At 36.8% G+C, this 25,272-nt stretch overlaps 1 protein-coding gene across 5 annotated transcripts; it reads right to left on the reverse strand.

The window, feature by feature from the left end:
* Positions 1–535: 535 nt before the first annotated feature.
* On the reverse strand, positions 536–18,585 carry LOC104238879 (uncharacterized). 5 transcript variants are annotated; one of them, XM_070147747.1, is made up of 23 exons: positions 18,314–18,583; positions 17,875–17,918; positions 17,696–17,759; positions 17,304–17,418; positions 17,148–17,224; positions 16,927–17,024; positions 15,328–15,499; positions 14,441–14,663; positions 13,790–13,916; positions 12,435–12,544; positions 12,220–12,312; positions 11,384–11,515; positions 11,131–11,264; positions 10,635–10,724; positions 10,442–10,515; positions 5,197–5,371; positions 5,038–5,109; positions 3,832–3,871; positions 2,852–3,129; positions 1,816–1,993; positions 1,517–1,728; positions 944–1,261; positions 536–701 (listed from the first exon to the last, which is right to left on the reverse strand). In XM_070147747.1, exons 1-22 carry the CDS (start codon positions 18,368–18,370, stop codon positions 965–967), a joined length of 2,862 nt encoding a protein of 953 aa, XP_070003848.1. In that variant the 5' UTR covers positions 18,371–18,583; the 3' UTR covers positions 536–701; positions 944–964. The 5 variants fall into 5 exon arrangements, with proteins under 5 accessions (XP_070003848.1, XP_070003849.1, XP_009791676.1 ...); XM_070147748.1 differs by having other exon boundaries at positions 600–1,261; positions 11,131–11,255; positions 18,314–18,585; XM_009793374.2 differs by having other exon boundaries at positions 600–1,261.
* Between the last annotated feature and the right edge of the window lie 6,687 nt (positions 18,586–25,272).

Here is a 25,272-nt window from a genome sequence, read left to right on the forward strand (position 1 = left end):
GATCGTTTGGTACAATAGTGGGATATCTCATGGAATTAGTTATCCCACATTCTATGTGAGATAACTAATCATACCATTTTATTAGTGTAAAAGTTATCCAGAGATTAGTTAATTCCCCAAATCAAACATGGAATAAAGTTAACCTCAAATTTTATTCCAGAATTATTATTCTTATCTCATGTACCAAACGACGAAAATCTTAAATGGAGACGTTAAGATATAATGGATGAACGCTTGAGCATCCATTGCGCGCCTTTATGAAATTACAACTAATATACTGCAATTTCCTTCTTGTAACTTTGCAAATTTCTTATTCGTGAGTTAAGTTATCGTTTTTATTTGGTAAAGAGAAATGAGAACATTTTTGGTGAAAATAAAGGTCAATAAGCTAAAAGGACAAGAAGCCACATCGATCTGGTCCCGGATCTTGCCTGCCAATCATGGAAAACCGTCTGATTGGTTGAAACATAAGGGAAACTTTATTCTTTCAGACGTCTTCGTTGAAGGGTGTTTGATGATTAGATAGAAAAATGAATGAACAATGATAGATAATTCATTTATATAACCTGAACAGCCGACATCCATTTATATATATATAATTCATGTCTAATATGTCTATCAATATATAATCACCAGCTAAAAAAAAGTGAATCCGACCGACTATTTGTATAAAGAACCCTTTGCATAGTAGTCACTGTGAACTGAAAAAAAAATAGAATGGTAACTTATTGCGACATGCCATTTGCTAGAAAATTGAAGAAAAACGACACGGCAAAAAGAAAAAAGAAAAAACTCCTTAGGTTAATAAGGAAAGGGTGAAAAGATGTGATAATCAAGAGCCTACTCAAACAAATTAGAAAATTCAAACGCATGGCATATCAATGGAACACGAATAAAAGAACGGACAGATATGTACTACCAAGAGAAATGACAATAAATTTACCTTAGTCCTGTGATGACAAAACTAGTCACAAGAGGTAACTGCTAGTGCCACACCCAGATCATTTGAGGTTCCGCATATGTACATTCTGTATGTTTCAAATTCTTGTTGATAACCCCTCGGAGCATGACCAACATAGTAATTTTCGCAAAGGTGATCACGTTTGGTAAATATGATCTCTCTCGACGCTGGTTCATGGCCATTGAGAAGATTTCCCATGCTTAATACTTTCCTCCATAATTGATTTGCAGTAGGAGGGGTGAACATGCTTGCAATTACTTCTCTCTCTCCTTGCCTAACTTCTTGTTCATTATTGAAAACCTGACATAACAAAAGTTGCACGCTTATAAAATGAGAAAGCAAGAGATAGAGGCACAGGTCATTTAGCCTGGTTTATGCACAAAAATTGACATATTCAGCCACAAAGGCTAAAGTGAGTGGCAAAGAGTTAAGTTAATGTTGGGAGAAGCGTTAATAATTCTTGACCAAGATATTACTGCCATTCTTGGAATAGCATTCGGGAAAAAAAAAATCTTGAAATAGCAAAAGAGACAGAACAAGAGCAAAGAATCGTACCTTTTGCACATCACGACCAATTGAGACTGTTCCAAGTTTTGGTACATGGAAGTTATCGTAGTCATTGAAGATTGATTCTGATAGACGTGGTGCTTGCATGAACTTGCGATGAAGAGATGCAGCAAGTGTTATCAAATTCTCGACATGTGCAAAAGTTGTACAGAGCCGCTTCAGGTCTTTAATATCTTCAGCATCAACAGAAATGCTATTTGCTGCATACAAAAAAAAAAGGGCCAACCTATAAAGAGCTCGTAAAAATTTACTTATAACGCAATAACATACTGGACCAACAAATGTACTTTGCAAGCATCTGAGAGTCGTTGACATGGTGAGGTAAAGTTGTTCAATTCTGGTGGTCATCTGCTTTAGACCTCCAAATGACGTTTTATTTAGTGTGTCAGCTGTTGCTCTAAAAGCAGTAGAAACCATTTGTTCCAACAACTGATATGGCCGCAGTGTTTCCAAATAATGAAGAACCTACACAAGTTGAATGATACAAATCTCAAATCAAGAAGTTAGTAAAAAATACGAGTATTTCAGTGGAATTTACAAAACTATAAAAACATTTTGCAATTTCACTGCCCTCTGTACCCTTTCTTTATTGATCCTTATCTATGCCCGAAAAACCTCAACAGCTCAGCTACCCTGACCCAAACTCTCAGGTCATTAACACTGCAAGTGATTCAAGAATTCATAGACGAGGCTCATTTGGAGAAAGATTAGAAGATGTAAGGATCCTTGAGCCGGGGGTCTATCGGAAACAACTTCTCTATCTCTATGAGGTAGGGGTAAGGTCTGCGTACACATTACCCTCCCCAGACCCCATTTATGGGATCAAACTGGGTTTTTTGTTGTTGTTGTTGTTGTTGTTATTAGAAGATGTAAGGATCATCTGTCTGGATTAAAGAGGGGCAATAGATGAATATGGAAAACTGCTAACACATGGCAGAAGCCTGTGGGGTTGTTTAAATTTTGGAGAAATGCTCAGGAGTAAGGACTATCGGAAGCAGTCTCTCTACCTTCAAAGGTAGGGGTAGGGTCTCCGTACACGTTACCCTCCCCCAAATCCCACTTTGTGGGATTACGCGGGGTTTGTTGTTATTGTTGTTGTTGCTCAGGAGTCTCCAAATTTTAGCCTCTGGCGGATGACCAAATATTCCCCCTTCAACTAGTCTGAGGGAAATAAACCCCCCAAGCTCTAATTCAAAGATCAAAACCTGCACTTTGTCTGCTTAAATATTGAAATTCTCTTGAAGCTTTACAATGGATCACTTATACTAAAAATATATAAATGAGCCTGGAAGTTATGCAAGTACGCAATGAATCCCAGTATACCTTTTCTCCTTCTTGATTTGGATCCAGAAGGGGCTTCTGCTCAGAAGCTGACAATGGAGGTGCCTCGTTCCATATCTTTCTCCATAAATTCCCATGCTCAGACATTCTTTCCGATAGTTTTCCACGAGGTGGCCAATCATATGTTGACTCTACCACTGCATTAATTTGAGATACTCCCTTCTCCATATTATCATCATTTTCCCAGTCCCTGGGTGAATGCCAGCGGATGAAATCTTCAAACACAGCATCTGGATTTGCTGCTTTAAATGCAGACATATCTAGCACAACGCAAGGATAATAAAGAGTAAGGAAGAAGATCAAATCTCCAAATATCAGCAAGCAAATAATAATGGAAATATGTAAGTCGAGCATGATGCATTGTTATACACAGTTACTGATATGGATCAGAGTAGTAGCACCTAACAATAGATTACAGTTTCATACTCGGTACTAAAAGAACCGTAACATGCTGACTTTCCTTCCATGGTTAGACGACACAACAGACATAATAGAACCCCATAACAACACAAATTGGAACGAAGAAATTGTAACCATAGCCACACTTTTGACCAAAAATCCTTAATTTTTTTAGAAATTTTTTCATAAGCGTAAATGGACCTGCTCTAAGTTCAGCTAATGACTAATATATTTTTCTGCAGCAGTAAAAACTAATAAGGGTATATTTCAGCTCGAGAAACAGCTTCACACGAAAACCTTGAGGTAAAACAGAAGAAGTGTTGATTATTCACAGATTTGCTCTAGGCACCGCAAGATGCACAACCATCTATTTGCACTTCCAAACTGTCGAAGCATCCCATATTCTCAGTACACAACAGCCAACAAGTAGAGTCTCAAGATGCTCACTTGATGCTTTAGCTAAATTCTACTTGCAATTACTGATAAGAAAGCAACAACACATGCACACGTGCGACAGCAAGAAGGAAGGATTTTGAAGAAAATAAGAGCACAGAAGTTACTACCTGATGACAAAATGTCTTTCTCTAGTTGGGCGGAAAATCTCTGTAAATGAGAATTAGGCATTCCATTGTCAGATGAAATAAAACTAATAGTAGAAAAGGTAAGACTTCATGAAACAACTGAAGGATTGCTTAACTGAAAACAACTGTTTTTCCAAGGAAATATTACAATGTAAGAAACCTCTGCATATTTCCTTCAAGCAAGACTAGAATATTCAAAAAACACAAACCAATACCAGAATAATCCAAAAACTATACAATTTTGCGCACTTTGTGTACAAATATTTTAAATAATCTTTAGTTGTTCATTCTAGACATGAGTGGCTAACGAATACAAAGTCATGCTGTGTTTTAAAGAATTTAAAATAAAATAAAAATAAGAACGAGAAATTTTATGGTGGCTTCAAATGTGAGAGAGTGGAGTTGAGTGGAGAGACTAAAACCTATAAGAGTTGAAATCAGTATTCAGTAGTGGGAACAGGGAATGAATCAGTTTTAGACTTTTAGGAGAGATCATGGTAGTTAGTTTAGAGTTTTGCAGCTCTAATAGTATATAGATGAATTACAAATTCTCTGTAATAAATTAGAGTGGAAAGGAGACCACTTCACCATGATTATGCTATTCTAAGCCATATCAATCATTAGCAGAATGCAACTGAATATTTCTTAATCCACATATTCAGGAACATCAAAATAAGGACAATTCGCTAACTGAGACGTGCATATGGATTTAAGTACCTACAGAGCCCCTTTAAACTCCTTTTCCAAGTGCCATCAAGCTACTAATCGTCTTTAGGAGATCTACTTGAAATTCTAATTGCAGCGCAGTGCTTGCTCACAATTTCTTAAGGAGACGATCTAACAATTGGTGCAGTTCTTGTTCACAATTTCGTAAGCAGAAGTAGATGTAACAATTGGTGGGAGTGACAATAACATTTCTCTTAGAGAACAGGTTCAGTACCAACAAGCAGAAAAGTGGAAGAAAACAGTGTTGTTTGTGCTACATAACCTGAAGCCAAGACACATGCATATGTTTCACCAGTAAAATATTAAATGTTCATTCATGCACCAACTATAAACTTCCTATATTAGACATCATTCTTCATTCGATTCAGAATATGTGGTGACTCTCCACAGGAATTGTGACAGCAGCAAATTTCATAATTATCAATTAGAAAAATGAGTTATCTGTAAGAGTTTTGAGCTCACAGAAGAATCACCAAGGGCCTCAATAGCTTGTAGACGTTCTTCATGCATGTCTTCAGTCATCAGTGGTGAATCCTATAATAATTTTCCCATATTTAAAACTGTGAAGGAAACAGAAGGCAAATGAAAACAATAAATACTTAGCAGTACAGGTAAATCAACCTGTGTAAATGGAGCATGCATGTTCTGGTAAGATTTCAAAAGCATCATAGACCCAATAACACCAGCCGATCCCCTCCTAATACATGGCGAATGCTCTGGATCACCTAACTTCACAGCACCAGAATGTTCAAAACTTGAAAAATGACTTGCAGGATCTTGATCTGGTGTTGATAGACTGCAGAAAGAACAGGAAAACAATTCAGTTCGGTTCAAAGGGAAGATATTCAAAAGTAATACAGGTTTGTAAGTTTTTGAAATATAAAAAATCCACATATTGCACCGTAAAAGCACGCCTTTCTCCCTGACTCAATTTATTGCTGATGCTGCAAATTTAAAACCTATGAACCTCAATCCAGATGTAAGCAAATGGCAAAGACAAAGAGGACTACCCCTAAAATAGGTAACCTTGCCTCAACCCCAAATAATAAATCAAAACCCAAAAAGATGAACAAAAAGGAGAAATGGGCAGATCATTTTGGATTAACGTGTCATCCTTTAGGTAGCGGAAAAAGTATAAAGAGACACCCATCCTGACCCAACAGCACATTTAAGTATTTGGATTAGACATTGTCTTGAAGGAGCATCATTTAAGTAAAAGAGGGTCCAAAACAAGTATCTAATTTTCCATCAATACCAAAATTAAAAAAAAAAAAAAGTTAAACTCCCCTCAGTGGAAAAAGTGGGAATATTCCTATTTTAGAGTCAAAACAAACCATGTAATCCATTATCACTTATAAGAGTTTTGAGAACAACTAGCAAAAAATAATGAATCTGTGAGAATGCACGGGAGAAAAATCTTATTGATTGATAATGACAATGATACAATGAGCCCTATATATACAATACATATCCTACTCCTAATACATATGGGATTAGGTTTATTTACTACTATTTATACAATGAAACTAACACTCTCCCTCAAGCTAGTGCATATAAATCATATGTACCGAGTTTGTTACATATATAACTAATATGAGGACCAGTGAGAGACTTGGTGAAAATATCAGCAAGCTGATCGTTCGACTTCACAAATTTTGTAGCAATATCTCCCGAGAGTATCTTTTCTCTAACAAAGTGAGAGTCAATCTCGATGTGTTTAGTTCTCTTATGGAACACTGGATTTGACACAATATGAAGAGCAGCTTGATTATCACACACAAGTCCCATCTGACTAATCTCACCAAATTTCAACTCCTTGAGCAACTATTTGATCCAAATTAGCTCACATGTGGCCATAGCCATTGCTCGATATTCTGCTTCTGCACTAGACCGAGCAACCACATTTTGTTTCTTGCTCTTCCAAGACACCAAATTTCCTCCTACTAAGACACAATATCCAGACGTAGAACGTCTATCAGAAGGTGATCCTGCCCAATCAGCATCTGAGTATCCAACGAACTGCTCGTGGCCTCGATCTTCAAACAATAAGCCTTTGCCTGGAGCTGATTTTATATATCGAAGAATGCGGACAACTGCATCCCAATGACTATCACAGGGAGAATCCATAAACTGACTCACAACACTCACAGGAAAGGAAATGTCAGGTCTAGTTACTGTGAGGTAATTTAATTTACCAACCAACCGCCTATATCTTGCAGGATCACTAAGAGGCTCCCCTTGTCCTGGCAGAAGTTTAGAATTCGGATCCATCAGAGTGTCAACAGGTCTACAACCTGTCATTCCTGTCTCCTCAAAAATATCTAAGGCATACTTCCGTTGTGAGATCACAATACCTGAGCTAGACTGAGCGACCTCAATACCCAGAAAATACTGTAATCTGCCCAGATCCTTAGTCTGAAAGTGCTGAAAGAGATGTTGCTTCAACTTACTAATACCATCCTGATCATTGCCGATAATAACAATATCGTCAACATAAACGACCAGATAAATACAGAGATTTGAAGCAGAATGTCGATAAAATATTGGGTGATCAGCTTCACTACGAGTCATGCCAAACTCCTGAATAACTATGTTGAACTTACCAAACCAGGCTCGAGGAGACTGCTTTAGACCATAGAGGGACCGGCGCAACCGACATACAAGGTCACTAGACTACCCCTGAGCAACAAAACCAGGTGGTTGCTCCACATAAACCTCTTCCGCAAGGTCACCGTGAAGAAAAGCATTCTTTATGTCCAACTGATAGAGAGGCCAATGGCGAATAGCAGTCATGGATAGAAAAAGGCGGACTGATGCAATTTTAGCCACGGGAGAGAAAGTATCACTGTAATCGAGTCCAAATATCTGAGAATATCCTTTGGCAACAAGACGAGCCTTAAGTCGATCAACCTGGCCATCTAGACCAACTTTGACTGCATACACCCAACGACAACCAACAGTCGATTTACCTGAAGGAAGAGGAACAAGCTCCCAAGTACCACTCATATGTAAAGCAGACATCTCGCCAATCATAGCCTGTCGCCATCCGGGATGAGACAGTGCTTCACCTGTAGACTTAGGGATGGAAACAGAGGACAAAGATGACACAAATGTACAATGGGATGATAAGAGACGATGGTAAGTTAAACCGATATAATGAGGATTAGGATTAAGTGTGGACCGTATACCTTTTCGTAGTACAATCGGTTGATTAAGAGGAGGTAAGTTCGCAATATTAGCAGGGTTAGGTGCAGGACGTGAATCAGTTGGGCCTGATGCTGGAGGCGGACGACAATGATAAGTTAGGAGTGGTGGAGCTGTAGAAGGTTGAACTGGACTAGGTGGTGGCACTGGAGCTATAGTTGGTGGAACTGGACTAGGTGGTGGCACTAGAGCTATAGTTGGTGGAACTGGAACTGGAACTATAGGCGGTGGAGCTATGGAGGAAGATGAATGGGAGATAGGGACTGAATCTCCAAAAGAAGGAACAGGTAGCACCTCAGAAATATCTAAGTGATTAACTGGACCTGTAAAGTATGATTGGGTTTCAAAAAAGGTAACATCAGCAGACATAAGAAATCGTTGAAGGTCAGGAGAATAACATCGATATCCCTTTTGCGTTCTCGAGTAACCCAGAAATATGCACTTAAGAGCACGAGGAGCTAACTTATCTTTTCCTAGAGTAAGGTCATGAACAAAGCACGTACTCCCAAAGACACGGGGTGGAAAAGAGAACAAAGGTAAGTGGGGAAACCGGACAGAGAATGGAACTTGATTTTGGATAGCTGAAGATGGCATACGATTAATAAGATAACAAGATGTAAGAACTGCATCTCCCAAAAACGCAGCGGAACATGAGATTGTATGAGTAGGGTACGGGCAGTTTCAATAAGATGTTTATTCTTTCTTTCAGCTATCCCATTTTGTTGAGATGTGTACGGACAAGATGTTTGATGAATAATCCCATGGGAGTTCATAAAATGCTGAAATGAGGAAGACAAATACTCTAAGGCATTATCACTACGAAATGTGCGGATAGAAACCCCAAATTGATTTTGAATTTCAGCATGGAAGGTTTAAAAAAAAGAAAACAACTCAGATCGATTTTTCATCAAAAATATCCAAGTGCACCTAGAATAATCATCAATGAAACTGACAAAGTAGCGGAATCCTAAGGTAGAACTAACCCGACTAGGACCCCAAACATCTGAATGGACTAAAGTAAAAGGTAACTCTACTCGATTGTCAAGACGCCGCGGGAAATGGAAGTGGGTATGCTTACCGAGCTGACATGACTCACACTCTAGAGTGGACAAGTCAGATAAGTCAGGTACCATTTTCTGAAGTTTTGACAAACTGGGATGTCCTAACCGTTTATGTAATAAATTTGGTGAATCAGTAACGAGAGAAGTTATTGGAGGAAGACAAGATGCGAGTCCATGTGATTTTGCAAGGATAAGGTAATAAAGTCCATCTGATTCACGTCCGTACCAATGATCCGCCCTGTACTGCGTTCCAGTATGAAAACAAGGTCATCAAGAAATAAAATAGAAGATTTAAGTGATTTGGCTAAGCAACTAACGGCTATGAGATTAAAAGGACTACCAGGAACATAAAGAACTGAGTCTAAAGGTAACGAAGGAAGTGAACTTGCTTGACATGTTGCAGTTGTCATGGCTTGAGACCCATTGGCCATTGTGACTGTTGGAAGAGATTGAGAATATGAGACTAGTGAAAAGAGATTTGTTACCAGAAATATGATCAGATGCACCTGAATCAATGACCCAAGACTCAGAAGGTAAAGATTGGGAGACACCGGTCATGCTACTATTTGTTGGAACAACGGAGGTTAATCCTGAAGATGTCTGTTTACGTGCTTTGTACTGAAGGAACTCAATATAATCCGGTAAAGAAACCTTCTGGATTGGATTTATTGCATTTAATCCAACGGATTGTGAGTTAAAGGCTTCAGGTACGAATTCCATTATAATATCGTGCCGGAAAAAGCAAAAAATTGTTGGGGATCACTGTTCACGCCGGAAAAATCATTGTAGCTCGCCGGAAAATTCCAAAGTTGTCGGAATATGTCGGAAATAGTACCAATGGACTCGGAATTGCTGTGCGACCAGGCTGTCCTGAAGAAGCTCGGCCAAAAAATGGCCGGAAGACTTGCCGGAAAATATTCTCCCGGCGGCGCGTGAGGGCGCGTGGAAGGGTTTCTGTCGGAGAAATTTTTAGGGTTTGGTCGCCGGAAGATGATCTATCTCGTGGTGGTGTTGGTTTTTTTTGCACAACACCAATGGATATGGACTTTTTCTGCGGACAGTACTGTTTTGCCGGAAAAAAGCTATTTTTTTTCTTTCTTCCCGGAGTCGCTGGAATTTATGCACATCGATAAATATCTCACGATTGCTCTGATACCATGTGAGAATGCACGGGAGAAAAATCTTATTGATTGATAATGACAATGATACAATGAGCCCTATATATATAATACATGTCCTACTCCTAATACATATGGAATTAGGGTTATTTACTACTATTTATACAATGAAACTAACAGGATCAAGAAGCAGCCAAGATACAACTTATGGAATGTAGACTGCCGCAGCATAAATCACCAGGCGTTAGGACCATAGGAGCTTCAATTCCTCCATCATGAGAAAATAAATAAGCTAAGCGAAAAATATTGAGTAGCCATAACGAAATCACAAAACTTTCCATTCACAAAGCACAGCATTGTAAAATAGACAAGAATACAAGTGGTCAAAAAGCAGAGAAGCTCACATAGTTTAGAAAGACTAGATTCGCAGACAAGTAGCTAGCATTTAACAATTTACACAAAAGGTTCTCACTTGCTTTTCACCTGTCACATTCCCAACAAGAAGCCTGAGCATCTCCATCTTGAGAAGATATAACACTTTGGACTTCAGTGTCTGCCTATATTAATCAGTTAATTAATATCCTGTCAGATCATTAAGTTATAACAATGCTTTGACATTCTTAAACACTTAAAACATTAAATACAAATAACAACGTAAAAATTGTCATAAAAGTACCTTAATACGAGCAGAAAGAAAAACTCCATTTTCATCTGCCTTCGGACCCTTTTGATTAAACTGATGCTTTCTATCCATACAAATTGCAAGCTACATATTTGGGAGATAAAATATAATTAGACCAGATAGATAATTTATCATTATCATATCTGTAAGAAAATTATTTAAGAGAAAAGGCAAAGGAACATGTCATTCACAAGTACTCATGAAACCTCCATATTTATCATTTTAGAAGATCCACCTTTTTCTTAAGAAAGATTCACTATTTATGACTGAACTTGGCAACAGATCCTTAAGGAAGCTCATCACAATAAGGAGAATTACATACTAACAGCTTTGAGAAAAGTTGAAACTCTGATCCACGTTTGTAAGATATAAGATCATAAAGCTTGAGATTACATGTCATATTGCACATTACATCTACGTCAAAAGACTGAGTATGCTGGTGGACATAAAAAAAAGTCACACTGTTCAAGAATTACTGCCTGCAACTTACCATGTGTAATTTCTGGTTAATTAAACAGGTAGATAGGTCAATTACACCATTGGCTGGCATTCTAGGTAATGGCTGTGACTCTTCCCAGCACCAGCGAACTTCCCGTACAAACTCTATCCAGAATGCTGCAATAGCTAATAAACATCACAGAGAAATAGATCTTAGAAAAAGAATCCTGAATTAACTTAAGTTGCAGGAATGTAAAGGAAGTGATTTCTTGAATTGATTCAGAACATTATAAGTTAGAAGGTACCCCTTATATTGCAATCACCAACCCAGAGAGCGTGCAGACAGAACTGCCCAAAAAGTGATTCAAGAGGAGCGCCTTTAATGGTCCGGGAATATTTGTGATCTCCTTCGGCAGAATCAGGTTGGGCTGCTTCAACTGTATGAACAAATTTGAATAAAAGCAAGATGAGTCAACTGAATGTTTCTCCTTCCATTTGGACCATGAAATTCGGAACTCCAAGACCATATGATCAATTAAATTCTGCAGAAAATACTTCTATTACATCTTTTTGAAATTTTCTTCTTGTTAAAATGATCTATCATTTGTGGAGTAAAAACATATCAAAATACTTGTCCTCAATATGGCTAGGTCAGCCAAGAATCCAGCTGACTTCACATATCTCCACGCCATTTCTCTATGATAAGTTTTCTTTTTTCTGATTAATGAAACACGCATCTAAGTACAGAACAAAAAGAGGGGTTAAATTGCCCTATCAAGCTGTTGAACTTCAAGGTTTTCACTTATAGAAGCATTAGTTGATTTTGGTAGCTGAGTGCACTTAAAGAATCTGAGCATATACAGCAAACATTTAAGTTAAAATGAGATAGCACTAAGCTGTTATAACTCCTTCCCTGCCTCCAATTCTCTCTCAGACCAGTGTTTTCATGTATAAAAGTCATTGATCATAATATCAAACCGTATAGTAAGTAAAAGAAAGTATAGAACCACAGAGTGGTATTGTCTATCAAAGGACCTCTGGAAGCAGCATATACATTTCAGAATTGCAGGTGCATTTATGCAGCCCCAAGCGGGAGACATAGAAATGCTACAATTAGAGAGAATTAGAACTCGTGCTATACCCTCATAAAATAGGTCTTTAAGCACACGATCAAGGACAGTTGGGGGAGGTATGACGGCAGTAGACTTTAAATTCTCAGGTCTTGAGTGCTCTACTGCAAAAAAAGCAGATTAGGAAACAAGTGTTAGAATCTAACAACTTTACATGTATCCCAAGTCTGACATTGCAGCCCGATTAATCAGAAAATTGCAGATGGTGTGTGCACATTTATAGAACCTGAAACAAAATCTTCCACAAATTGTGTTTCCAGTGACATAAGCAAAGCATCAATTAAAAGCTGCAACTGCGATGCAAATCCAATTCTCTTTCCATCAGAATCAGCACTTCTGAATACACCAAATGCTTATGAAATGAGACTCCAAACTGGTGCACAAAGTTCAGTCAAAACCAATAAAGACTGAATCAGAAGAAATTATTACAACAACGACAACCACCCAGTATAATCCCACAAGTGAGGTCTGAGGAGGGTAGTGTGTACGCAGACCTTACCCCTACCCTGGGGTAGAGAGGTGATTTCTGATAGACCCTCGGCACAAGAGGATGAAATGCGACAACAGAATAGTAAGAATAACATAACCAGAAAGATAGTACAAGCGAGTTAAGAGTCAGAAAATCAGAAAAAACTATTAGAAACATGATTTCTAAAGACCCTGCCACCTCTAATGTGATAGCTAGGACATTATGGAGAAGCTTAATCTTGGATAAAAGCATCCTTCAGTGGATTTTGATGCAACTGGTCAATTTTGCAGAACTCAATGTTTCAACTATAGATAGCCCTCCTTCCACTCAGTAACACCCCAAAAGCAAAATAAATAAATGAGGCAAGAAAAGAATGAAAACAAATTAAATTTCACTATTTCTAAAGTATATTTGGCAGAGCGTTTAAAGCATTACAGTGTCAATTCCCTCCTCTTAATGTAGAATTAGAGACTCACCAAAATGCTACAAGAAGATGACGATTCATTTCGATACCTAGTCGAAAATTTAGTTTAGAAAGCTCATCTACCTCACTGAAGAAAAGCTGCATGGTTTGGGAAGATACACAGCTTGAAATCTCTTAAACTACTGCATAGATAGTGAATTGGCAAGACAGGAGTCACAACATGTATTACCCATTATCCTTTGCCAGTGGGAAGTTTTTGGACAAGCATTAGCCAGACCCACTGGAAGGGAAAACTTGCACTTGTGGGTGGTTAGCATCCCATTCATCAAGTCACTAGGCCAGCGGTCAAAATTTAAGTTCAGAGAAATATCATGTCATAGCATTGAAGCTTCTTGCTGCCAATATTGTTATATATTTCCATGATAATCAAGACTTTTTGTCACGCAAAGTGACTAGCCGCTATAGTGTAGAGCAAATACTTTAAAAATAATCACTTTCTTTCGCTACATTGAATCATCGACTTCTAAAGCAATTAAAAACATTCATCTGGATATTTGGAGGTTTTATTTAATTGTGTGTATCAATATAATTCATTAAGAAAGTAGTGAGAAGGCCCAAGTCTTTTATTTTTTTCATGAGCATGCATTAGCGAAAGAAGAACAAGTCTTGTATTCAGATTATCTCTTACAGAATCTCAGATAAGCATGGAGATATCGACCACTTCTCAGCCTCAAGAGGTGAAGCATTTTCCAGCTCAGCCATTTCTAGTGAACTCTCAATTGCCTTCTCAGACCATGCAGTAAGCAGCTCAAAACCTGCATCATTAACGAACACATGTAGTAAATAACACTAGTGGACAGAGAAGAAAGAATTAGACTAAGATCAATCTTTTGTACCAACACCTTAAAATTTCTAAGCAAATAATATACAAAAAAAGTAATAGTGGGGATAGAAAAAAAAAATGAACTAGAGTATTACAACCGCCAAAAGAAAGACATTCTCTCCAGTTAAAGCCTCTTAAAAATCCTTTCCATCTCAATGTTCAGAGTTGGTAATAGAACGATAATTTTCCTCAAAGCACTCCCGAATAATGGTAAGGCCAAAAACCGGGTACTTAATAAAAAGAAAAATAGTGGCTCCTTTATTCATAAAAGTCATTCTAAGAAGAGCTCCCAGTTATGAGTAAAGATCCAAACATCCAATTATGAGAACTTAAAGCAGCAAGTCAGCAAAATCAGGCTAAGATGGTCTCATGTCACTCCCTCTAATGAGCTCCGACAAGATCTGATGACAGGAAATATAGTTGATACAGGTATTACTCTCTCAGAAACATAATTACCTTTTACTGGGTCCTCCGCAGAGTACCACTCACTCCAAGGACAATCGTCATCCCATGGTTTTCTATTATGATGTTTGCTTTTGGGACTTCCCCCTGCTTCTGTAATGCCTCCCTCAGGTTCTTGTACATCAGAATCCTCATCGTAGGGAAGTGTACGATAGGTCAGCTTCATCTTGAGATTGACTTGAAAAAGATGCATGGACAGGTCCATATTGGAGAAGGCCTTGAGCAAGGAATTCAAGATAGACATGTTGGAAGCACATTAGCCGAATATAATCAAAAGCTCATAGAGCAAGTAATCTAATACCTTGAAAGCAAGAATAGATGCAATTTTCGAGAACATATAATTCATTTAGGCTAATAGCTGGGCATAGAAACATTTTAGAGGCGTGTGAGTATGTTATAAAATTTATTTTTTTATATCGGTAAACCTACCCCCAAACTTCCTTTACAGGAGCCCAATACTGACCCTTTTTCCACTTTGCTCCTTTGGTGACTCAAACCCCCAACCTTACAGTTGGAGGTGGAGAGTCATTACCACCAGGTTATCCCTCCCTTGTCATGTCACTAAAAGGCCGATTAAATTAACGCATAAGGAGGATATCCAAAATATGATTTTAAATGGGGGCAAGATAAAGAATCATTCTGGACATGAATTCAATATGCTGCTATGCCAGAATGTAAATATCATCTAACAAAAAGAGTAAAGCACAAAAACTTAGATCTACCAAATGCAAACTCTGTAAAAGTAGGTCATGGAACATCAAACATGAAGTTCTGTTTACACTTTAGGAGATGCAGCATATCATCGAGGCTCGCAAGATCTACTAACCATCAGAATCTACAAATCACTTGGAATATCGAAAGTCTACACAAGAAGAACTTACAAATTTAGAAACAAATAGCTCATACAATCCCTCCAGATGCATAAGCTTCAATGGCACCTGGCTACCTATACGGTCAGCTTCAAATCGTCTAGTGTAAAGGGTTCCCATGTTCTGGATGCCAATGTATGCTTTACGAGAAGGAACATGCACTGGAACAAATGCTGGCCACAAACTGCATGGTGTGAGCATATCAACTATTTCCTACATTGTTCATTACAGAATGGGAAGAAGTATAACAAATATAAAGCCAAGAGTTGAGCATTGTCAGTTCATGAAGAAGACCGAAGTACAGATATGACTTCAACTTTAGTGAAGCAGATAAGAAGTTCCAGCAAATTTAGCTTGGAAATGTGAGAATTTTAAACCTCAGTTTCAATATGTTGTGGTCTATTCTAGTGTCTTATTCGTCTCTGCATTTTTTCAGTCCCCTTTTTAATAACAACGCGGCGTTTTTCAAAGCCCCTTTTTAACAGAGAGAAATAAAGGTGCATTGAAAAGTCTACATCTTTTTATAGGTTGCTACTTTTAATAGTACTGGCATAATGGCTTTTCTTATTGATGGAATGTTCTATTCATGCAAATTAATATATACAGCTTTCCAAGTAAAAGTTTCAAGTTAGATAAATCTGATTCCCCCTTTAATGCTCAGTTTTAACACATTACTCAGAAAAAAGCACCACGAAAGTTCTTGAAGTTTACAATACGGCGTTCAATTTTAGCCTCTCTTTAATTGTTTGGAGAGCTGAGGAAATTCATAAAGTCGGGGTAATTAAAGAATTTCAAGGACTTTCAGTTTTACTCTTTTTTTAAAAAGGGAACATTTGAAACATGTGCTGCTTGCCAAAAGGAAAATATATGAAACATAGCCTTTTCCTACTCGTGATTCCTAATAAACCAACATCACTTACTTCATATTAACTACAAATTTCATACATTCAATTCAAAAATGTTACTCAGAAGCAGGAAAATACTATTCTGTTTCCATTTATATCTCCTTTGTTTTAGCCTCATCAACCTCTGACAGGATTTTGCTCAAGGCTCTACATCCAGCGCGATCAAAGGCGCGCTTAAGCCCTGAAGCGAGGCTCAAAATATGTTGAGTGCTTCGCCTCGCTTAGCGGCGCTTTAGTGTTGTCATCAAGGCTCTGAGGCATATTTTTCCTTGCCAATGAACATAATCCTGAAGGGGCGACACTAAACAATTGATATTTTATTTTATCATAAATTTTCTTCAATTTCTTTATCCATATATTTGGTATTCATGCTTATAGATATTAGTCTAGAACTACACCTATATATTTGTAGTTTTTTCCCATTTGCGTCTTTCTTCATTAAAGCCCATGCTTTATCTGCACTTTGCGCTTAAATCCCCACTAGACCTAAGAGCTTTTTTGCGCTTTTCGCTTTTAATAACATTGTCTACATCACACCCCTTGGGGTGCGACCCTTCGTCGGACTCTGCATGAATGTGGGATGCTTTGTACACCGGCCTACCCTTTTTTTAGCGAACGATTTTGGAAAAGAAGGATGAGTGCTTGAATTACTAAAAACACTACAGGAATAAAGTACATAGAATAGTATCACCATGTGAGAACATACCAGGAACAATTTGACAAGGCAATAGCAACTGCACTTAGAAGCTTGCTGGCCTCCGGTCCATCAAGAACCACTCCACTGGCACTTTGAGGAGCAATCACCTAAGATGAGCACTCAGAATTGAGAGAGAGTAAAACAATATAACCTAGATCAAGGTACTAAATATACAAGAAACAGGTCATCCTTCTGTATGGACACGAGTGAGGGGAGAGAGATAGAGATACCAGGAACTCATTCACCCCAAAAGACAGTTGCAGATCATGCAATGCACAACTCCAGTCATTTCCTTTTCCTCGACCAACTAAATCAAGGAGACACATAAGTCAAAAAATGAGAACACTAGCTCTCAGCTGGATTTTTACAGCAGAAAATTTTCATACCATCATTATGTGTTCCAAAATAGTACTCCATGCAATAGCTTTTCATCGCATACTTCAGGTCAGTTTTGACCTTATATAGGTCCTCAGAGATATTCACACTAATAGCACCATTTTTCTGTCATTAAAATAATATGCAAAATACAAAAAAAGAAAAAAAAGAAATCCATGAACAACATCAAAATACCTGTTGGTCACTCTTCAAAGTATAATTCAATTTAGTATTTTCTCAAGAAACTACTTGCTGAAAAACTGAATAAAACCTCTATCAAGTATTATACAAGTCAAAGCATCACGACGAGACTAAGTCCCATGTCATTTGGATTGGACAGGAATTGATATATGCCAGCACCTGGACAATATCATAAACATTTCAAAGACATGATAAATCATACCAGCAAATTCTTGGTGCCATCAGCCAACCACTGCCTGCAAACTGCCTCTATCTCAGATATGAACCTACAAATTTAGTAACTTCAGATTCTATGCTCCTATCATCCTATGTCTACATTGTGATCTAAGCTTTGAGGACAAAATAACCAAATGCAGTAAATTCTTATGGTTAATTAAGTACCTTTCCCACGAAGAGGCCAGGGTAAAATCATCAAAATGTTCAATCTGCAATAAATAATAAAAACAATTTGAGAACCAGGTCAATTAGCTCAATTTGCGTTCCTTCGACAATTACAACACTGAAACCCCAATGTCTAAGATATTCTAAAGTTTTTCCACTAATGATTTACAAGTTCCCTCCTTTCTGTTGCAACGCACCAGTTTACTTTCCTGAGATACAATCCGAACTACAGAGTATAGCTTTAATCTATTTCAAGTTAAGGATCCACCTCTGATACAACCGCCAATCACGAAGAAATTCCGACTTGTATAGACGATTTGTAAGAGCATTGTATAGTTTTGCCAGAACTATTCCAACTTGGTGTTAGATTAATAATTACATTAAATTTATCACCGTAAAATAATCATAAAAACAAATTTAAACAGACGTAAGAATATACCTCCTCTTCTAGATCCTCATCCTTTGCAGAGCTTGGTATTTTGCTAATTGATGCCATTAATTTTTGCAGAAATCAAATTGCAGTTCGCAATTTGTTTAAATACAGGACAATTTCAAAGATAATGTCTCCAATTATGTTGATAACTATAACATTTTCTTGTTGACTAATTCTATCTCAATCCTCGCTAATTAACGAAGAATGGAATAATGGATCAACTGGTGAGAGAATTAAGTATTAATCATGTGTGCATGTGCATAGACCCGGAGAGTGGGAGAACATAACGGTTGGGCTATAACGGCGTCAGACTGTACGGTGAAGCGTATTTGACCAAAATGTTAATGCCATCTCACTGATAAAAGACCAAAAAGCAGAATAATTCAATGTTCCAGTAATAACGATATTCTATTATTTTTTGCTTTGCTTTGCTTGCAAATGACTTAAAAAGAACCGCTCTTAAAAATTCTAATCTGAGCCAACGGTAAAAGCAAACGATGAACAAAGAGATTTATTTTTAACGAATTTCTTCGCTGAAAATGTTTGATGAAATCTTAACTAATTACTATTGTTTGTATAGATCTTTTTCAATCATTTTACCTAATGTTATAAATAGAATTATTGTACCTAATGTAATAGATAGAATTTTATTTATAGGGAATGTTCATATTTAAAGAGATTCTAGGGTTTATTACTTGGTGTCACTCTCTCCCTATAAAAAAAGGTTCTATTCCATTGTAAATAATCTCAAAACAATAAGAATTCTTTCTCTCTACTTTTCTCTGCAATACTCTCCTTCTTTTATTGTTTCATAATACGTTATCCGCACGAGACTCTAACCAATTGAATAGAAGCTTTGGGATTGAGCATAATGATTGTTAATTGTTCCATGAACTTCCTTCATGATTAAATCCTAGATTTAAGGTAAGCATTTTACTTTTCTCTTTCAAATTCTTGACATTCTACAATTTGATTTTAAATACAAACAAAGACCATAAATTTTGATTGTAACTCTAATGGAGTTTGAAAGAAATTATAACCACCCAAAGTGGTAAAATTTCTATGTCTTGCCATGATCAAATTCATGTATGATTGTGGGCAAAGAATTAAAAACTCGTCCTATTGAATTTTCTCCATTCTCATTCCCTTAAGAGAATGTGATAGCAGTATGTGATAAATCTGAAAGAAGACAAAATTATTACTGTGAAGATATCAATGGACGTGGACGTGGCAATAGACGAAATTATAATCGTCATCATCAGAGGCGGATCCAGAATTTCAGAAGGATGGGTGCACCACCATCCGACCACCGTTTGATTTGGTTCTCTAAAACTTACCTTGGAGAACTATCAATAATAGCATCATTATTTATAGTTACAAGTACTAAAGCTCAATATATTAAAATTAAATAACTAATCAAAAAGAGAGTGGTAAATGAAAAAAGAGGAAACTTGAAATTGAAAAGATTCAAAATGATTTAAATTTTATTTTTTATAGTTTTTGAAACTCAATGATTGAACTAAAAAATAGAATGAAGAAAACACAGAAAAGAATCCAATAAAAATGAAAATTTAATTCAAGGATATATCAAAGGGTGAACCCAAAAACATAAAAATTGCATGGGAAAAAAAGAAAAGAAAGATAGGGCATGAAATTTGAACTGAACAGAAAAGAAAAGAACGAAAAAGAGAAATAGAAAAGGAAAAGAAAAATGGATAAGAGATGGAAAATATAGAAGCGAGATTTGAACACTAGACCTAAGGGTCAATGACGCACAAAGCTACCACTACACCAAATGCTCTTTTGACCATGGGTTCCCACGCGAAAAGTTAAATACTTTATTCGAAAAACATCTCTGTGATACACAGCCTAAGGAGGGGAGCAGGGGTGCACGTGACCCATGCCCCTCCACGTGGATCCGCCTATGGTCATCATTGTGATAATGGGAATAATAAAGATTCTCAAAACAATCTTTCACTTTGTGAAAGTAATATTTATCATTGATTTGACATGAGTGTTTAACCAAAAATTGGGATTTCGGTCAAAGCTTATTTTAGAAGAACTCGAGTTACTGATAATCAAATAGAAATAAGAATAATTGAAAAATAATAACTGAATATGATGCAAAGTAAATCAATGTATTCCAATAGTATTCCGTGTCCTTACAAATGATCAGTTTTCTCCTTTTATAGCTATCTCTAGGTGATACGTTTTGTTTCTACCATAATAGAGCCATTAGTGACAATTAATGACATTTAATGTAATGTTACAATTGGTAATCATATTTGATTTGACACAGATTCCTTAACGTTTTCCGTATTTAATGCCCAGTAATATGTATCTATACCTTATTTACTATCAGATTCATTCTCTTCAATCATAAAGAGGTTCGAGCGTCTATCTTTTCTTGTTTTTCCTGAATATCTGCCCGTGCCTGTTGAAGCTCGTGCCTCTTTGATTATTCTTTGCCAACTATCACCCTTTGACTGCTCCACGTGTCATGACGTATCATCTTACAATAAATTTCATATATGAACTTAATTTTTCACAATACAGATAGTCCTCACACTTGCCATTTATTCATCAATAGAATATTTGGGAAGTGAATCTCATTAAAACGGGAGTATTTGCCGCCATTAATTCTTCTCCGGAACTAATGCTTCATCTGTCACTTTCATTTAATGTCTGTGACACGTGGCATCTCTTGGTTGGTTCTGCAATCTTTCAACGTCTTTTAAGGCTTTTTTACGGCTTCATCAATTACGAAACGACAGTTCTCATTATGACGCTTCCATCATTGCACATTTTCCTTTGATGGTTGCTTTTGACTATAAATATAATTTTTTACCTTTGTTTTTTCACAAAAGTTTAGAGTATTCAATTCTAATTTTCTTCTTCCTCGTACTACTATGTCTTCTTCAAACCCTAACCCTCGGAGGGTCCCCATTATTGACAACCTTCCTCTTGCTCCTGTTAGAAGTAGAAGAGGGGGAAGGCTTCGTAGTTTAGGGTCTTCTTCATCACAAGGCCCCTCTACTCCTTCATCGAGTTCTACTCCACCTTCTAGAACTAGAGGTTCTCTTTATCAAAGATCTTCATCTAGGACTAAAGAACCCACTGAACCTCTTCGTGAACCTTTAGTGGATGAAATTGTTCCCGCTAGACTATCTTTTTACAATGATAGAGAATCCACCAGAAACCAAATGTCTTTGTTAGATCGTGCTGACATTTAGCCGACTCAGATCACTGAAGGTCTGATTTCTGTAGTTCGTAGAGATTGTCATTGGAGTCATGACTTCCCCATTATAATCCATAATGCGAACCAAAGAATCACTTCTTATTTAACTGGGTTTTCTTTTGTTTATACATACCCTTTCACATTGAATTTCAAACCTGCTATTGACTCTGTTATCATCGAATTCTGTCGCTTCTTTAATGTTTGCTTAGGACAAATTGGTCTCATCGTATGGAGGGTTGTTGCTTGCTTGAGGTATTTGACCTACATGGTTGGAATGCCTTTTACTTTCTTTCATTTGATCCATCTCTATTCTCCCAAACTTTTTCGTCAAGGAATCTTTACTTTAGTAGCGAGAAGTAAAAGAGTTCTAGTCAGTCCAGAAGACGATAAGGACCATGGCTGGTATGCCAGGTTTGTTGCTGCCCCCACTGTTGGTTTACTGGGTGATGAGAATGTTCCCTTTCCCGAGAAGTGGAATTTTGCATGTGAGTTTACTGTTTATAACTTTCTCATACTTTTTCTCAATTTTGATGGTTGTCATTTTAATTTCCTCTTCTTTTTCAGCAACCATGGGAGTTGTTGATAAAATTCTCAATTTCCGTGGTTAGGTAGGAAAGTTGTTAAGTGTTGCTCCGATGGAAGGTAGATCCTGGAAAAACCTTTCTCATCGGTTTGGTTGGAAAGTGAAAACTCACGGTAAGTGCTTTCTTCTCTATATCTTTTGTATTTCCGTTCACTTCTTTCCTTTACAAATTATTTTGACCCATTTTTTTGTCAGGATTTCCCATTCGAGGCATAACCACTGAGGATGCCGTAGCTTCCAGAATTTCTTTGGAAAGGGCCCAAGAGATAATTTTGGGTTCTTCGAAAAGGAAAGCTTCTACTGGTCAAGACTCAGAGGAAGAATAAGATGGGGGTTCTTTAGTAAAAAGGCAAAGGGCTAAAAGACAAATTATTTCAGATGATGAAGCATCTCCCCCTCGTTTTATTCCTCTCACCGAGCATGTTGAAGCCTCGTTGGTGATCTCCTATGATGATACTCCTGCTGCTGCTCGTGATTCTGTTGAACAGTTTTTTGCCTGCGGGTTTGGTAGTCAAAGTTTAGGACCAGTTTCTGATGAAGCACCCCTTGCTTCTTTTTTTACATCTGCTCCTATGATACCCTCTTTGCCAGTCATGACTGTTGTCGTTGCTGCTCCGCCCCAGGTTGTTTTGACTCCTTCTACAGTTCCTCCTGCAACTATCCATCACACTGAGGTTGGCTCCTCAAGTGGAGGTGAAGCTATGAGGCAAGTTATCATCGAAGTTCCTTAGAGCAGCAGGTAAGGATTTTAACTTCAGAGTTGGTGGTTGAAAAAGCTTCTTCAAACCAAGTTGGTAAAGACAATAATCTCCTTGAGACATCTTTTTCCGAGCAACTCTCCAAGGATAGTGAAGAAATCAGAGAGTTGAATGCTCTCTTAAATGAAAAAGAAGTGTATGTCGGTGAACTTGTGCAAACTCAGACTCAGACTCAAGAAGACCTCCGGGAGTCTTCTGATAAGGTTCGTTCCTTAGAAAGTTCACGTGCTTCTCTTCAAACTTCTTTCGATTCTACCTTGGCTGAGAATGAGAAGCTTAAAAGTGAAATTACTGAATGGGAGAAAGATAACGAGATTCTTTAGGACAAGACTGCAACTAAAGTTTGTTGGGCGTTTTTAAATACTCGTCATGATACCCTTGTGGAAGTTAGCCAAGAGAATTTTAACTTGGAAGCTGAGTTAGCTAAAATAAGAGAAACTATTGAAAAGACTCAGGAAGGCCAAGACTTTCCCTCTCTCGTGGCTGAAACTTCTAAACATATTGAAGATGATATGGGTACGGTGAGTGTTCCAACTCCTTCAAGTTAACTTGAATCTACTGCTGTTGGTGACCCTGTTTTGGTTCCTTCTTCAACTCCTAAGTGACAAGTTTATGATATGTGACTCCCTTTTTTTTCCTTTTCTTTGGTGGAATGTGATTATAACCCTTGGTCCCATTTGAGGGTTTTGTTTAAAAATATCAAGTCTCCAGACCTTTTTCGGGGCGTTTTGTATAAGTGACTCATAGTTTATGACTAAGTTCATACTTAGTCTAAACTTTTCAATATTAAGAAGTTTTCTTAGTTATTTTGAACTTCCGTTTTGCTCATTCTTGCATTTATATTTAAGGACTTATTGAATAATTTGCACTTTTATTTCATAAAATGCTTTCGTAACTTTATGAATGTTTAAATTAATCATGAATTTTATAAAAGAGGGCCCTTTTATATTCGACACTTAATGAAGAAGACGTCTCAACTTCATAATGGTGTAAATGTACGATAAAAGAAATAAGAATACACATATTTCTTGAAATAACTTTGATAAAGTTTTCATTTGAACTTTGTCAAGTTTTAAATAACATCTTACATGTATTTAAATAACTTCTATAACTTTTTTCGTAACTGTTTTTTTACAACAGATTTCAAAAAAGAATAAAACACAAGGTTTTTATTTATAACCCGTTTCTGTACATTGCCTTTAACCTAACTATGATAAGGTTTTCTTTGGCTTTACGTTATTGGCTCGTAACTTTGCTCTGCACTTGACTCATTCAATGAGTAAACTTTTCGGGCTTTGACTTGATTATTTCTCAATCTTTTTTGCCTTCTTTATACATATGTCTATGTATATTATATAGTCCCCCAAGTGTTTGAGCTTTGAAGTATAAAGTGTCGAGCACTTGATTACTCCTCTTATTTGATCCTTTTCCTGAAAAGAAATAAAACATACGGGACTCGGAGGTACGATTATAGATGAAGACTGCTTAGCCCGTCTCAATTTCTATCAGAATAGTTGTATATCTAGACCGGGAATTTAATCTATTCCACGTGCCTTGCAGGTCGTGATTCATCATTTAGTACGGGTTAGCTTTTTGCCTATCATCTAAAATCGTTAGTAAAATTTTAACAATTTAAAAATAAAATTTTAAAATGAGGATACCTGCTTGTGGGTACTCCTTAGAAATAGCATCTCTTTAGGTGAACGACATTCCAATGTAAAGGTAATATTTTGTCATCCATTGTTTCCAACTCGTATGCTCCTTTTCCTGCGATGCCGTGAATCTTGTAAGGTCCTTCCCAAGTTGGACTTAATTTTCCCGCATTAGCCGCTCTTGTGGACTGAAAAACTTTCTTGAGTACGAAGTCCCCAATCTTGAAGTATCTTAGGCGAGCTTTCCGATTATAATATCATTCCATGACTTGTTTTTGTGTTGTCATCCTTATTTAAAGTTAGTTTTAGTATTTTTATGTTTTTAAATATCTACTTGAGTTATTATATAATTTTAGCCTATTTTATTTTTAATTTCAAATCAAATTTAAAAAGAAGAAGAAGAAGAAGAAGAAGAAGAAGAAGAAGAAGAAGAAGAAAGTTTCAATTTATCTTATTAGATATGTTTGTTTTTGTTTTTATTTATTTAAGTTCATTAGTATTTTTATAGTAGTATTATGCTAAGTTTTTCATGGTTTTATATTTTTATTTTTAGTATAATCCTGAAAAAATAAAAATAAAAAAAATATATATATATATATATATATATATATATATATATATATATATATATATATATATATATATATATATATAGTTTCATGTTTTATCTTATTTCTATCTTAGATTATTAATATTTTTATAGCAATATATTTTGTTTTTACTATGATTTTTAC

This window comes from Nicotiana sylvestris, chromosome 6 (assembly GCF_000393655.2).
Source record: "Nicotiana sylvestris chromosome 6, ASM39365v2, whole genome shotgun sequence".
In the NCBI taxonomy this organism is placed as follows: Eukaryota; Viridiplantae; Streptophyta; class Magnoliopsida; order Solanales; family Solanaceae; genus Nicotiana; species Nicotiana sylvestris.